Source organism: Acipenser ruthenus, chromosome 4 (genome assembly GCF_902713425.1).
Source record: "Acipenser ruthenus chromosome 4, fAciRut3.2 maternal haplotype, whole genome shotgun sequence".
In the NCBI taxonomy this organism is placed as follows: Eukaryota; Metazoa; Chordata; class Actinopteri; order Acipenseriformes; family Acipenseridae; genus Acipenser; species Acipenser ruthenus.
Window position 1 is genome coordinate 86,446,312 of NC_081192.1, and position 16,669 is coordinate 86,462,980.

Below are 16,669 nucleotides of genomic sequence, written 5' to 3' on the forward strand. Positions count from 1 at the left end.
GTATAGAGGGTAGGGGGCAGGGGATAACGGGGTGGGGGGGGGGGAGGGGGGGGTGTCTGTAGATGGTGGGACTTAAGGGTGGGGGGCGCTTTAAAAGGTGTTGACAAAGTTAACTCAAACCAATACTTTAAGAGAAGCATAGAAACTAAGACCAGAGAACATTAAGTGGAGATAAACTTTGGACAGAGATGGTAGAAGAGACTTCTTTACATAGAGAGTGGTGAGGGTATGGAATGGGTTACCTAGCCATGTTGTTGGTGCTGAATCACTGAGATCCTTTGACAAAGTCTTGAGATCAATCTGCTACTAGGAACCAGATGAACACTGATGGTCTGAATGGCCTCCTCTCATTCATAAAGTTCTTCTGTTCTTATGTGGTCAGGTGTGAGGGATTTAAGAGATCTGCTTCTCCACAGGTGGAATGAATCACATCAAAACCACCCTTCTGAACTCCACCTCGGACTCTGACCTGATGCGTTACCGCACCATCAGCAGGATACCGCAGGTCACCCTGAACTTCGTGGATTTCAAGGGGGACCCCTTCATAGCCTCCACGTCCACGGACAAGGAGATCATCGCACCGTGCAAGCTGAAGGACCGCACACACAACGTCACTGAGAAGGTCACACAGGTACAGGCCTCATGGGCAGCTCTGTTAAATTGCTTACTGCTGGGACTGGTTGTTGTTGGTATGAGGTATAACATAAAACAGGAGGCTGGTTGAGGCTGACAGTGCGTTTATCACCTAATGTACACAGCAGTGACACTGGGGTTCTGTCATGAAATAATTGGTCCTACTGTTGCAGCAGCAGTAGACAGACCTTCAGCGATAACTATGTTGAGCCAAATCAATGTTGTCAATGCCTGAAAACTTTCAGGCATGATGAGGTTACTGCTGTTATAAAAGTTTGTTCCCCCTTGTTCATAAAAAAGTGAAACCAAGAAGAGAAATGTTTTTGCACCTAGTTAGGTTTCACATCGAGGGGGGTGTGTAGCTTCTAGGAGTTCTGCTTCAGTGGATCTGTGAATACACAGGAGGTACGTCACAAAGCTTGCGCTTGAGGGTGGCTGAATAGATTCTTTCTGCTGTGCTGATCAGGTTTAAGGAGGATTGGATGAAAATGGCTCGCTGGTAGTTTTTTTAATTTATTTTTACAACAAACTTATTGTTTTTTACAATAAAGTCCTGTAAATCAAATTGCTGCCAAAGGTTTTAATATGTTTTCAAATTGTAGTAAAAAAAGATTTTGGATGGACATAAAACAACAACCCTGAAGCTGCATCAAAGCCGCCTTAAAAGTGCTTAGTGTAAATGGGTAGACTCTCTACGCACGTACAGTACTGTGCAAAAGTTTTAGGCAGGTGTGAAAAAATGCTGTAAAGTAAGAATGCTTTCAACAATAGACATGTTAATAGATTATATTTATCAATTAACTAAATGCAAAGTGAGTGAACAGAAGAAAAATCCAAATCAAATCCATATTTGGTGTGACCACCCTTTGCCTTCAAAACAGCATCAATTCTTCTAGGTACACTTGCACAAAGTCAGGGATTTTGTAGGCATATAGTCAGGACAAAGAAACGGGCAACGTTGAGGACCGTAGACGCAGTGGTCGGCCAAGGAAACTTACTGCAGCAGATGAAAGACACATCATGCTTACTTCCCTTCGCAAGCAGAAGATATCCAGCAGTGCCATCAGCTCAGAATTGGCAGAAAACAGTGGGACCCTAGTACACCCATCTACTGTCCGGAGAAGTCTGGTCAGAAGTGGCCTTCATGGAAGACTTGCGGCCAAAAAGCCATACCTCCGACGTGGAAACAAGGCCAAGCAACTCAACTATGCACGAAAACACAGGAACTGGGGTGCAGAAAAATGGCAGCAGGTGCTCTGGACTGATGAGTCAAAATTTGAAATATTTGGCTGTAACGAAGGCAGTTTGTTCGCCGCCGAAGGGCTGGAGAGCGGTACACCAATGAGTGTCTGCAGGCAACAGTGAAGCATGGTGGAGGTTCCTTGCAAGTATGGGGCTGCATTTCTGCAAATGGAGTTGGGGATTTGGTCAGAATTAATGGTCTCCTCAATGCTGAGAAGTACATGCAGATACTTATCCATCATGCAATACGCTGCCTAAATCCACAGAAGAACTGTGGTTAGTTCTCCAAGATGTTTGGGCCAACCTACCTGCCGAGTTCCTTCAAAAACTGTGTGCAAGTGTACCTAGAAGAATTGATGCTGTTTTGAAGGCAAAGGGTGGTCACACCAAATATTGATTTGATGTAGATTTTTCTTCTGTTCACTCACTTTGCATGTTGTTAATTGATAAATATAAACTATTAACATGTCTATTTTTGAAAGCATTCTTACTTTACAGCATTTTTTCACACCTGCCTAAAACTTTTGCACAGTACTGTACTAAACAGTATGTTTAGATTGCTAGTGTCTCCATTAGACTACTCTGTCTTCAGAGGGTGAATGCTTTGCTTTTGTTCTCAGGTTTTTATTGTTTTCATCTTTTTATTCTGGGTTGCCACACTGAATTACTGGGTATTCATTCAGAATAGATTTAGCAGTCATGTGGAAAGATAAGTTAGGTATTGTATTAAAAATAGCATAGGCATACAATCTGTTATATAAAATATTATCAACGGAACAATAGAACACAGATAGCAGTGCTTCCATTAGAAGAATTACAAGAGCTTTGGAAAAGGTTCCGAGGTAAGTTTCATGCATACAGGGAGTTATAAGACCATCAGCAAGGACCATCTTGTGATGAAAACAGCAGCTTTTAATCTCCTCTGTCCGTAGGATGCCCTTTATGAAGGTGTAGGAAAGCTTAGTGAAAGCATGGTAAAAAGAAAATACATGGCAAACAGGGCAACTGTACGAATTGTGGAAAAAACAAACATCATGGTAAATGTTATCATTACTGGGCAATTTTACCACAGTATGCGGTGATAAGGTTGCTGCACACAGTTGCAGTATTTATTTGGGGTTTAAAGTACATCATCTTTATTATCATAAAGGAGACTTTACCCACTCATCTTTTTACTGCAACTGATGCGAGATATTGTCATTCAAGTATTCTTAAACATAAAAGGCTGAAAAAATGTGCAGCCTACAAAAAAATCATTTCACAATATAGGTCTGTAATGTGAAGTTTTGAAAGAAATGCACATTACAGCAAACATGCATTTTCATGCAAGACATGACGGGTCATTTCACCTCAATATGGGAAGCAGCTGGTTTATTAGGGGCAGGAAACAATTTCACTCTCCAGGTGAAATGGCAAAGAAAGTGCAAGACAACCTGAAAGCAAGACTTGCAAACAGAGACTTCTTTGCTAAACATGTTACTTTCAAAACTAAACATTTTACACCTATACAGTAAATGGATCTGCATGGTGGGATCATTATTGTGTTAGCGTTAATCACTTTAAGAAAATACCTAAAACACACATTAGAAAGCTTATTTCTGTGTAAGCGATCAGAATTTTCTGAAACGTATTGAAACACACACAGTCTCCAGTTGCTGCAGATTTCCAGCTGAATGTTACTGCACCGGAATGTTTTCTGTTAGATTATAATATCAGTTTGGTGTTGTGTGTTTGTTAAAGGCTTGATCAAAGATCTTAATGGAACAATGTAAAGTGCTGTTTTTACCGTGGTACAAACAGGAACACAGACATCCTATTTGCAAAGGAGTACATTTTGTTGGTGTCATAGATATTTGAACATAGAAGCTTATTTTTATATGGCCACTGTGTGTTTTCTACCATAACAAGCACTGTCGAGCCACTAGACATCCACTAATTTTGGTGATACAGTGGCTCCCTAAACTGGTTACGGCTTATGACCTGGGCAAAATGTTTAGCATTTTACAATTTCCTTGCAAACAAAATCATATAATCCAAAACCAATCTTTTGGCTTTGCTGGCAGAGTAAGGGTTAATTATTATAAAGAAATAATCTGGTTTCCAGGGTCACAACAACAAGAATAAACAGAGAATGCTGAAAAATACATAGAACATGAAGCCTAAACTGATGCTCAGCCATGCAAAGATCTATTAGTAACATTTGTGTAAATATGCTGTGGTTACTAAGTCACTGGCCATTCAGTATAAATCATTACAGTGTTTAGAGAAGCAAACCTCTCAAAGTGCGCTTTGAGAATAGCACAGACCTGCATTGCTCTGGGACAGTGCCTCACAGGAGTCAGGTCTTTAATTGTCTCATTCTGCCTCCTTGTTCTATATTAGTTTCAATGCTACTAATTTCTTTCTTGTTATGCTGCATTTTGTAATGGCTTGGCATCTCAGCCCATTACACTGAATTGAGAGGCAAGGGCTGGATGCAAACCACTAAGTTCTCGGTTCAAAAGCAAACATCTCACTATTCAACTAAAGAGCAAACTCTGTAATCAGGAGCCTCTAATTACCTGTCTTATGCTCTCCATTTACAATGTCCTTTTTCTAGGAAGAAACAGGCAATATATTATTTTGGTTCTTAATTCTACAAAACCTCTGTTCTACAAAAATTCACAGAGCAGTTAAGCATTTCTCTTTTTACACTACGGGCCCCGTTTTCACTGTGGACAAATTGCTCATGCTATATATTTACTATGCAAAGTACATTTTCCTATGATTTGTCCATAGGGGAATGTGTAGGACAAATGGCTGGTTTCACTGATGCCAATTACTACTAATGTTACTTTAGGTAAGGAATCCAATATAAATGCTTTGTACAGCAAAACTTTTGTTGTACAGGAACAATGTTTTGAGCAGATAGCACTACATTTGTGGTGTTTTGTTATTTTGTATGTTTAAGTGTTTTATAACTTTGGGAACCCACTCTTCTTGAACAATACACCCCCAAAGCCCATGAAAGTATTTAAAGGTCTTTGCACTCCTAGTGGCAATGGGGGACAATTAGCATTAATAACCTCAGAGGAACCAGAATTCAAACCAATTGCAGAAGTTTTGTTCACCCATTATCTTGGCTGAAGTCACCACTGATCAGTGGCAGCTGGTGGCCAAAAAAAGAGGGAGGCAGAAAAAAAGGCAGAGGGCTTATTATTATTATTATTATTATTATTATTATTATTATTATTATTATTATTATTAATATTAATATTTATTTTATTTATTTGACAGCCCCGGTTTGTCACATGCAGGACCGACTTCACTTGTTTTTTTAGTAAAAGCAACAGCACTCCACAAGCCCAGGTAGGTTTTAAACAGGGCAGGCCTGTACATTTATTTATTTATACAAAACAAAAATAAAAAAACCCAAAACCTAACTCCCTCCAGTTTCAAGTTTGAAGTTTTAACTATCACCGGACAGCTAAACTGTTTACCCATACCCAAACACATACTTATTTGAGTACTATAATACCTTTCAGGTTGTCAGGTCTGTCCCCCACAGGCTTCCTTCAGGCCTTAGCCTTAATGCAGACCCAGACCAACCATTTTGCCCTGCTTTAATACACCTGCCTCTATTACTAGCAGGTGTCGCTAATTAAATTAATAAAACAATTAACCAATTATATTGTGGCTGTGCAAAGGAGACACAAAACCCACATTCACATGTATTTGGCAGGGACAGGAATTAACCCCATCGCTGCCAACCACCACCAAAACACCACATTATGTAGAGGCAGTGCTCTTGCTCTGCCACTAATTATTTATATACAAAAAGCCATACCTCCGACGTGGAAACAAGGCCAAGCGACTCAACTATGCACGAAAACACAGGAACTGGGGTGCAGAAAAATGGCAGCAGGTGCTCTGGACTGATGAGTCAAAATTTTAAATATTTGGCTGTAGCAGAAGGCAGTTTGTTCGCTGAAGGGCTGGAGAGCGGTACACCAATGAGTGTCTGCAGGCAACAGTGAAGCATGGTGGAGGTTCCTTGCAAGTATGGGGCTGCATTTCTGCAAATGGAGTTGGGGATTTGGTCAGAATTAATGGTCTCCTCAATGCTGAGAAGTACAGGCAGATACTTATCCATCATGCAATACCATCAGGGAGGCATCTGATTGGCCCCAAATTTATTCTGCAGCATGACAACGACCCCAAACATACAGCGAAAGTCATTAAGAACTATCTTCAGCGTAAAGAACAACAAGGAGTCCTGGAAGTGATGGTATGGCCCCCACATAGCCCTGATCTCAACATCATTGAGTCTGTCTGGGATTACATGAAGAGAGAGAAGCAACTGAGGCTGCCTAAATCCACAGAAGAACTGTGGTTAGTTCTCCAAGATGTTTGGGCCAACCTACCTGCCAAGTTCCTTCAAAAACTGTGTGCAAGTGTACCTAGAAGAATTGATGCTGTTTTGAAGGCAAAGGGTGGTCACACCAAATATTGATTTGATGTAGATTTTTCTTCTGTTCACTCACTTTGCATTTTGTTAATTGATAAATATAAACTATTAACATGTCTATTTTTGAAAGCATTCTTACTTTACAGCATTTTTTCACACCTGCCTAAAACTTTTGCACAGTACTGTATATATATATATATATATATATATATATATATATATATATATATATATATATATATATATAATGTGCTACTCATTAAAATATAACACCATTTAAACGTAACTAAACAAAACACACACACATACAAACGTGAATCTCACTACGTGAATAAAACCATATTAAGGATACTAAGTAAATTAAAGTAATACAAATAATGAATCGTAATTTAATTAACGTAACAAAAAGGTTAAGTCACACTAAGGACAAATATCCTCTTGTCTTTCTGATTGCTAAAATCTCAAAAAAAACTTTCACAGTCCTGGGGGTGAGAATTGGCCTGACAGGGTGAGGATTAGCCTAGAACAGAACTCACCCGGGGTGAGAATTAGCCTGTAACGCCAGCAAAGATATCACTGCTCCCGTATAGTTCTCACTGTGATCTCTCCATCTGCAACTGCCTGCCCAGCACATGTCGCTCGGCTGGAGGAGATAATTGCTGGCTACACATTGGAGGCTGTGTGGTCCAGTGGTTAAAGAAAAGGGCTTGTAACCAGGAGGTCCCCGGTTCAAATCCTACCTCAGCCACTGACTCATTGTGTGACCCTGAGCAAGTCACTTAACCTCCTTGTGCTCCGTCTTTCGGATGAGACGTGATTGTAAGTGACTCTGCAGCTGATGCATAGTTCACACACCCTAGTCTCTGTAAGTCGCCTTGGATAAAGGCGTCTGCTAAATAAACAAATAATAATAATAACATAGGCTACAGGTGCTGGCCAATTTAGGCAATCAGCTAAAGTAATGTTTTTCCGTTAACTAATCTTACCTATCAGTACCTATAACCTATTTCTCAATGATCTCTCCCCCTGCTCATGGCAGGCTGTTTCCAGAGTTGCCAGCAGTTTCCCCAGTGTTAAGAACAGGTCTTGCCTGCCAGGTTTCAGCCCACCATGAGCGCGCCCTGTCAGCAGTTCTGTGAGCTGGCTCACAGTATATATTATATTATTTACATCTATTTTTTTCACTTAGAAATTTTGAGGAGGCATGGCCTCCCTTGCCCCATCTAAGGAGAATCACCTTCCACTGATGCTATATCTAAATATACTTTTAATTGTCATTTTCCTCTAAATTTCTGGCCCCCTGCCCTCAAGACTAGGGAGTTTCCAGCACCACTCCATCTTGAGTCCTGCTGAAATTCTGAGCTGCAGGAGAACAGCAATACAATTCAAAGTTTGCCCTGCAGGTGGCAGTAGCGTTCTACTCATTTTACAGCAGTGCTCAAAGGTTTTAAAATCTGTTTGTATTTCAATACAATACAATTTGGTTTCATATGGTTCCTTTCATGATTGATCCCAAAACAGTAAAAGAGATCACAGAAGCAGCATCATTATCCTTTTTTGTGTTGCAGCTCGTTTGTTTCTTTGTTTTTTTTAAATACTCTTTTCTATGATATACAGAGTCATTAAGTATATGTCCTAGTTGTTAGCAGAGCATTGGAGTGAAAATGTCTTACCATCCAGAAAGGGGTTTGCAGTAACTTAAATATATATAGCATTGCATTTGAAATATCTACATATGTCAAACTGATGTATAAAATACAAGAAATCCTGTCTGTGACAGAAGAAAAGGTGGGACCAGTGAGTTGTTGTGCTGAATCGGACGGTGATTATGCTCTGTCAGGTTATGTTTTCCCCTTATCCAAAACAAAGGGAAACTTACAGAACAAGTGTCTGCTGAACCTTATGGTACCAATATCAAAGTCTTGTAATTGTTTTAGGGTTGAGTCCACTTGCTTGGTACTAAATCCCAGGTTTAATACCTTTTTACTGGACTAACTTTGTGTATCCTTCAGGGGCACCCAGTGTTATCTGTGCTAGACTTACTTTAAAAAGAATTATATTAAAAACACTGAATGCTGATGCTTTTAAAGAGAACACCACACAGACAGGTGTTTCTGTGATATCATGGAATCATGTCGCAGCTACAGAGAATGTCATATTAAAGTCTTTAGCAAAAAGCAACAGTTTTCCCCCCCACTAGCAAAATTGGGAAAATAAGCTACCCCTTAGCATAGCTGTTCTGGGTCACTTCCTTATAGTAAATAACATCTTAATGTAACACCCTCTCAGACAGGGGGTTTACAAAAATGGATTAAACAATTTAAGACACAAAGGAGTTATTTTTAATATGTAGCCAGACTACGCCAGTTCAGTGCGATGAGGCGATACATACGAAACTGCTAACCAAGATCATACACAGTCTCTTGAGACAGGGGTTTTACACCGACAGACTGGAGAATTGCAAACCAAATACTGATCCAAAAAAAGGGGGACAAAACTGAACCAGGTAACTACAGGCTAATAAGCCTGACTTCTATTATGTGTAAACTTATGGAAATTATAATAAGATCCAAAATGGAAAATTACCTATATGGTAACAGTATCCTGGGAGACAGTCAGCATGGTTTTAGGAAAGGGAGATCGTGTCTAAATAACCTGCTTGTTTTTCTTGAGGATGCAACATCGACAATGGATAATTGCAAAGCATATGACATGGTTTATTTAGATTTCCAGAAAGCTTTTGACAAAGTCCTGTATAAAAGATTAATTCTCAAATTGAACGCAGTAGGGATTCAAGGAAATGCATGCACATGGATTAGGGAGTGGTTAACATGTAGAAAACAGAAAGTACTGATTAGAGGAGAGGTAACCAGTGGAGTACCACAGGGATCAGTATTAGGTCCTCTGCTCTTCCTAATCTACATTAATGATTCTGGTATAGTAAGCAAACTTGTTAAATTTGCAGACGACACAAAAATAGGAGGAGTGGCAAACACTGTTGCAGCAGCAAAGGTCATTCAAAATGATCTAGACAGCATTCAGAACTGGGCAGACACATGGCAAATGACATTTAATATAGAAAAGTGTAAAGTAATGCATGCAGGCAATAACAATGTGCATTATAAATACCATAGGGGAGATATTGAAATTGAAGGCGGAATCTATGAAAAATATCTTCATCTAGACAATGTGGGGAAGCTATATAAAAGGCCAACAAAATGCTCAGATATATAGTGAAAAGTGTTTAATTTAAATCAAGGGAAGTAATGTTAAAACTTTACAATGCATTAGTAAGACCTCATCTACAGCATTGTGTTCAGTCGGGTCACCTCGCTACAAAAAGGATATTGCTGCTCTAGAAAGAGTACAAAGAAGAGCAACCAGAATTATTCCGGGTTTAAAAGGCATGTCATATGCAGACAGGCTAAAATAATTGAATCTATTCAGTTTTGAACAAAGACAATCTGATTCAAGCATTCAAAATTCTAAAAGGTATTGACAGTGTCGACCCAGGGGACTTTTTTGACCTGAAAAAAGAAACAAGGACCAGGGGTCACAAATGGAGATTAGATAAAGGAGCATTCAGAACAGAAAATAGGAGGCACTTTTTTACACAGAGAATTGTGTGACTCTGGAACCAACTCCCAGTAATGTTGTTGAAGCTGACACCCTGGGATCCTTCAAGAAGCTGCTTGATGAGATTCTGGGATCAATAAGCTATTAACAACCAAACGAGCAAGATGGGCCAAATGGCCTCCTCTCATTTGTAAACTTTCTTATGTTCTTATGAAATCAATGGAAATGTATTTATTGAGCAGCACGTTTAAAAGCAGCAGCAGCACATTGTTCAAGATCCTTACAGAAGATCACAACTATTGAATTCACCAGCAAATAGTCAGTACAGATTTGCCATTGACAGGTAATATGATTAAAATTAGTTGAAGTAATTATTTTAATCAACAAAGTGCAAACTGCAGTACTTCACATAACAAAGTAACGGTAGAGAGTTCCTTCTCATAATCAAAACATAAAAGAGAATAATAATAAAACAAACACTGACCGGTTTTAAGAGCAAACACACACACACACACACACACACACACACACACACACACACACACACACACACACACACACACACACAATGTCTGTGCAGGGGAGGGAACATCAGAGAGAAAAATCAGAATCACAATACCTTACTTTAATTTCAGTGGCATAAATTCCGTTCAGCTACCGACAGGCCAAGCTTAATTCGCTCACGTTTATTATTCAAACCGGCATACAGTCAGCCAAATACTTAGTCAAGAAAGTCCATTTACAGGCTTGTTTCACTTTCCTCTGTTACTCTCCATTCCAAACACCAACACTGTATTCCCTCTGCTGCACAAACAAACCCCCAAGACAAAGGACAGAGAGACACAAACCCCCAGGATGGCCACCCTTTTTGTAAGAGATGTGGGCTATTTATATTCAGGTGCATAAAACTATCAATAATTCAATTAGTCGGTACCCAATAAGGCATATCAAGGGGACTGAACGAAGAAGCTTCTAGGAAGTGGTACAAATCAATTATAAAGTGTCAGCCAATAATATATAAAGTGTGCACTAATCAAATCAGTGTGTCAAATTATAATAATAAAACAGACAAGTGACCAATAAACATGTGAAAGGTAACGGCATTGTTGACCGTTATATTAAGATTAAGTAAAGGCATTTCAGATGCTAATAAAACCCACAGCGGATAAGCTCCAGACTGTAATAATGAAATATGTGGCAATCTGTATTGTAATGCTGCTGTCCCAAACCAGGCCTGCTTCATTATCCTGGTGGACAGGTGGTTCAGGGTCAGGCCTTGAGGTGGCCTTTTATATAAACATGTAAACATGGGACTCCGCAATTAAAGTAAACACATTTATACACTCACAAACGTGCGCATTCACATACACACTCCCACACGCACACAAACCATGACACGTAACTCACTCATGCACACTTAACCCCTCACACACTGTAACACAATTGCACTCGCACACGCTAACGCACAATCGGACGCACACCAATCGACACAAAAGTCTGTATGTATCGCAGTCACACACGCAATGGATCAGCTGACCCCACCCCTCCTCAGTTGAACGAGGCAGGGCAGAGAGCAAGCAGGAGTGTATCAATCTGCAGTATCTCCAGGGCATGTTGAATGAACAGACTCATCTGAGAACAGTGAACTCAATGAAGGTGCTTCATCATCAGATATTAGCAGCGCCATCCCTCCCCCGGTGTCTGCTTTCTCTCATGTCCCTTCACATGAGTTTCTAAAGGTGACTTTTACTTTGTACCTCTAACTGGCTCATTATATTAGTTATTATTAAGAGCTGATTGTGGAGCATTAAAATGCTCTACTGGCAAAAGTCCATTCTGAGAATAGATACCAGTGAGCAGTAAATGTGCATTGTTTCCCAGTCGACTCTGCTTTTACATGCTCATGCAATGCATTCATCATGTTTTTTAATGCTTTGTCATCATTTTCAGTGATTCATCATGCTTCCATGTGCTTTACCATGTTTTCACTGTGCTGTATGTTTATAAGTATTTGGTGGCTACCTCTAATCATGTTGTGTGTATTTCTCACACTAAGTTTTGTCAAGCTCGAGTCATAAAAAAAGGCACAGGGGAAATGAACTCTCAACATGATTAGAGGTAGCCACCGAACACTTACTACCGAATATACTTACTGTACTGTTGGTCACTAAATCCAAATAGAAAACCAATTAAAAAGCCGATGTACAATAAAAATCATGATTTTTTTTATAGAATGTCTTGTGGTTTCAACTTTTAGAATGTTTGGTCACTGACATTCTGAGTGTGAGACCTACAACTGTAGCTAATATGTTCTAATAGGGACATGGCTTAATTTACCAGAAAGAAAGTTTTAGTACCAACATTGATGTAATAACAAGCCTGTGAAATGGCAGCTGAGAAGTCAGGCGGGCAATGAGCACGAACAACAAGAAATGCTGTAGAAGCATCAAAGCACACGTTTATTGACAAGATAAAACAAAATGGCCTTAGCCCTGGCCAGGAAAGAAGCCTCTACCTCTTCTGGGTTTTAAGTAAATCACTGGTTTCTTTGATCAGCAAATGCCTGCATCTCCTGTGCACGCTTCAGCCTCCACCCCTCCCTGTAACAAAGGTGCTTGCTGCCTTTTATACACCTGCTTTCCAGGTGGATTAGTTTAATTAACTAATTGGACAATTGGCTATCTAATCAGCTCAGGCAGCTTATCAAGCTGGGGAATCAAGAGCTCCAGCAGAAGTGATGGGAAAAGTGAAGCCTTGTGGATCACTGAGCCCTTTGAACTATTGGCTTGCAAAAAGGTTCACTGATGCGAATCACATGAAGCATTTCTTGCTCTTTAGTGCCATCTAGTGGTAGATCTGCACAACCCAGCGTCTTTAAAGTCAAGGCATGACGGAACTATCAATAATAAGGTGACATTATGGACATCTACACTATTAGTGTACAGAGAAAGCAATGACCCTTTTAATATATTGGAATCACTCAAAGTGTCAATTAAACACAGAACCATCTGAATTGCCTGAAGGCTTCTGGATCTCTGAACTAGTTGATTCACAAGCATTTCATGAGCCATTGCATCTTCTGTAATGTTAGTTCACTAAATGGTAAGGCATTCTGAACTCTTTGGAATGCTTATTAATAAATGTATAGTAATTTAAAAATGTATAAATAATATACAACAAATACCGCCTTGCTGGATTTGAACCAACATGAGGACCAAGCTTTGCACAGATATGCAACGTGTTACCACTCAGCCATTCAAGCAGTCATGCTTCTTCAAGCGTCCCAATACCTTACCTGTATGGGTTTTCTTTCTTCTTGCATTAGCACAGCCAACTCGACGCGGTGAAAATGGTGGCATTTCCATGTTTTTCCGAGTTACCTGAGTTATCACTTGAGTTGGACAGGAAACACTACCGATTTTCCCCAGAAATACTTGCGAGAAAGGTCAATTTATCTTACTGTCTTTGTAATTTAATTTCTACACAAGTATAGTTATTACATTACACAGTAGCAGTTCAATAATATCAAATTTTATTGCTGACTGCTGCTGCAAATCTAGTCCCTTTTCTGCCTAAGAAACTGCATCTTCTCTCTTTGATTTCCACTTTCCATCTGGCTCTATCTCTATGCTATCCTACAGTGTCCAATCTGCAAACCAGACCCTTCCTGTATGAAAACATTACATATCTCAATATTTATATTTATTAAATGGTTACTTCACAGAATCTATATTAAATTTCTTACCATTTAATATGACGTGGTATTTGTTCTGCATATTTTTTTCTATTGCAATTTCTGCTTGGATCATTAGTGTGCCATGATTAATAGATACGAAGGCTCATTTCTGTGCTGATCTTGGTTGGAGTTTATTTTTTTGAGTCAACAATATAGGCTGAAACATGGATCAAGCTGTAATAAGATTACATCGTATTCCTTTTCTGATCAAATGAAATGTTGTCACTTGTTTACTGCCTAAAAGAATACAGTACTAGTTAATCTTCCTTAATATAAGCATATAGCCTGTGTAAAATGTGCAGAGAAGCTTTCAGATTGTCAGGAGATGCTTTCTCATTATCATTGATTGGCACTGAAAAACTGCAGAGACAAGGCAGGAAATGTCATCATACAATTAACACGTTTTTTTAAAGGATTCTTTCTGGTTTAAGTGATACCTGTCGGCTTAAAACATGTTAAAAAGGACATTTGGAAAAACTTAAAGGGATCGACCCCACCCCCAGCCCCCCCAGTAATTTGAGCCCCTTTTGCTGAAGGAAAAACACATGTTTTTATCAATGTGTTGTTTTTCTTCTATTAAACTAATAGCTGTGATAAAGGAAAATACTTATCAAATACCTTATATAGCTTATATAGCTATCACACGTATGCTACAGATAGCATTAATCTTAAATATGAGTATTCTATTATCTCTATTTTTTTCTTAAACTTTGCAGGATAAAATATACTTCTTCTATCGTATATTTAATACAGCAATAAAAATAAGGGGTCACCAAATTAAAAATAGATTTATCCTGCCTCTAAGGCAGCTTATTTAGATTTTTTTAAAGAAGAAAGGTAAAATGAAATGAGGACGTGATTCTTTTTTTGTAATTGTTTTAAACTCAACTACCAATGTAAATAATTTTTTTAAAGAAATTAAACAGGCACCTGGAGATCTGAAACTTAAAATACTTAAAGAAATAAAATATTAAACTTTTAAAATATTTTTACAACATGAATTTCACAAATGTGAAAATAACTAGTTAATTAATTATTTTGTAGTATTCACTAACATATGTTTCTTAGAGGGTACCTGTGGTGAACTGAAAGTGAATATTGACTTATTTCTTGTCATATTTTACAGCCCCTCCTATTGTTGTGATAGGCTATTTTGATGCACAAAGTGTTCAAACCATGACTAGCTTTAGTGCACTGCGTTGTAAGCAATGTGATGTGACATGACAGCTTTGATTTTCCACTATTGTCACCTATAGCTGCACACGAAACATAGTCGTTTGCAAGCAGATATACAATATGAATGAAGAGAATAATTCCAACACAATACAGTGGTATCTATGTGAGCCGTCAGTGTTAGACTACAGTAGTCTAACCTCTTCAGGCAGCGAGAGTGATGATTCAGACGAGGATAGCCACCAGTTCATTTTAGGAACAGTCAGTGGATAAACCCGCCCACAATTCTCTGACTGGTTGCAAATATTATGAACGTTGACTGTTCAGTAATTCTCCAGATTTGCACAGTGCTGTACAGCTGCTTTTTAATGCTACTGGTCGTTCAACCTTCCCTTTAGTCACATCAAGTGTCATTGTACTGTAATAAGTTGGATATGGTAGCAACACAGCAGCCTGCATGAAAATACAATATTCTGTTACCGGTGCGTCGACGCTCTGAGGAAAAATATTAGCATCTCAACCGAGGTTCTGGGGACAAAGTGGGACTGTCCCATCTAAAACAGGATTTTCTGGTCACCTTATTAATTTTGATTGTGTGGGGACATCATTTTAGGCTTACTTTATAATTTTGTGTATAAAAATATTGCAAAAACTATTCTTTTCGGCTTGCCTGAAAGCACATCTTGAACACTGCTAGAAATTGGACACTGTTGGTAAAATCATTACGTTTCATTAACGTCAATGTCTGAAACATCAAAGGATTCCTTAAAGGAACACTCACAGGTCACGCGTAATGGTTCAACGGGACCCAATTAACCTTTGCTTCATGTTTGCCTCATTTGGTTCATGTACAGTTATGGCCAAAAGTTTTGCATCACCCTATAGAATTAACACATTTTGCCTGAAACCTGCTGAATTATGTTATGTTACATATTGATTTACACACCGCTTTGTAGTTTTCCATATATTTAACGAAAAACTGACAAAAATGGAAAAATGTGACATTTCAAGATCTAACATGAAATACTGTACTAATATTTTAGCTTCCAGGAGACTTTTGTGATACCATTTTTATATTTCTTTGATTACATGATGTTCAATAAAAGATCAAAATTATGTTCATGTATTTTTTTTTATTTTTTTTATTGTGTCTCAATCCTAAAATTCTAGTGATACAAAACATTTGGCCATAGCTGTAGGTTCGTACCAGCTTAAGCTTCATTCCCTCCACTACCCAACAGAAATGGGCACAGAGAAGCCAGGCAGGCAGACGTTACTCTGTGAGGCTGCCTGTGCTCTCAGTCTCCCTATATAAAGGCATTCCCTGCCAGAAGGAGCTCTGCAGCCATGATGCTGGAGCACATACTCAGGGAATAATTTGGGAAGCTGCCATATAAACAGGCATTCATTACCGCAGGGAGAGACTCATCTCTGTGTATAAATATCAATATCACTGCCTGGTGCTTTATAATTGGAAAAAACAGTTCCAGTAGCAGTGCATGTAATGCGTTTGCTCCATTCAATTTCCAGCAAACTGGGCTCTTTATTCTATGGTTTATGCATATAGGTTAATAAATTAATAAAGCATGACCACATTGGGTCTCAGTACCTGTTGTTGCTTTTTTAAAAATTTGTTGGCAGGAGCAATGCCCACCCTTGCCCGGTGTTTGTTCAATGATATCTTTTCACTGAAATGTGTGGATTACAGAGGTACGGTGCTACAGATCCAGCAATGTGTTTAGATTAATAATGTAAAATGTATTTGGCTCAGTGGTGAAACTGGTCACAGGTGCTATCAGTGTGTGGTTCATTCACAATGAGAGCTGCACCACAAGTGCTTATGTGGTTCTGTTGGGTGTGAG

The 16,669-nt window shown here is 39.0% G+C and overlaps 1 protein-coding gene across 1 annotated transcript in view; it reads left to right on the forward strand.

The window, feature by feature from the left end:
- The window catches only part of LOC117399214 (potassium voltage-gated channel subfamily H member 2-like), a 161,610-nt gene that overhangs the window by 66,786 nt on the left and 78,155 nt on the right, over positions 1 to 16,669 (forward strand). Inside the window, exon 5 of the mRNA XM_033998262.3 lies at positions 417 to 631. Within this exon, the coding sequence (XP_033854153.2) occupies positions 417 to 631 (215 nt within the window). The remainder of the gene's footprint in view (positions 1 to 416; positions 632 to 16,669) is intronic.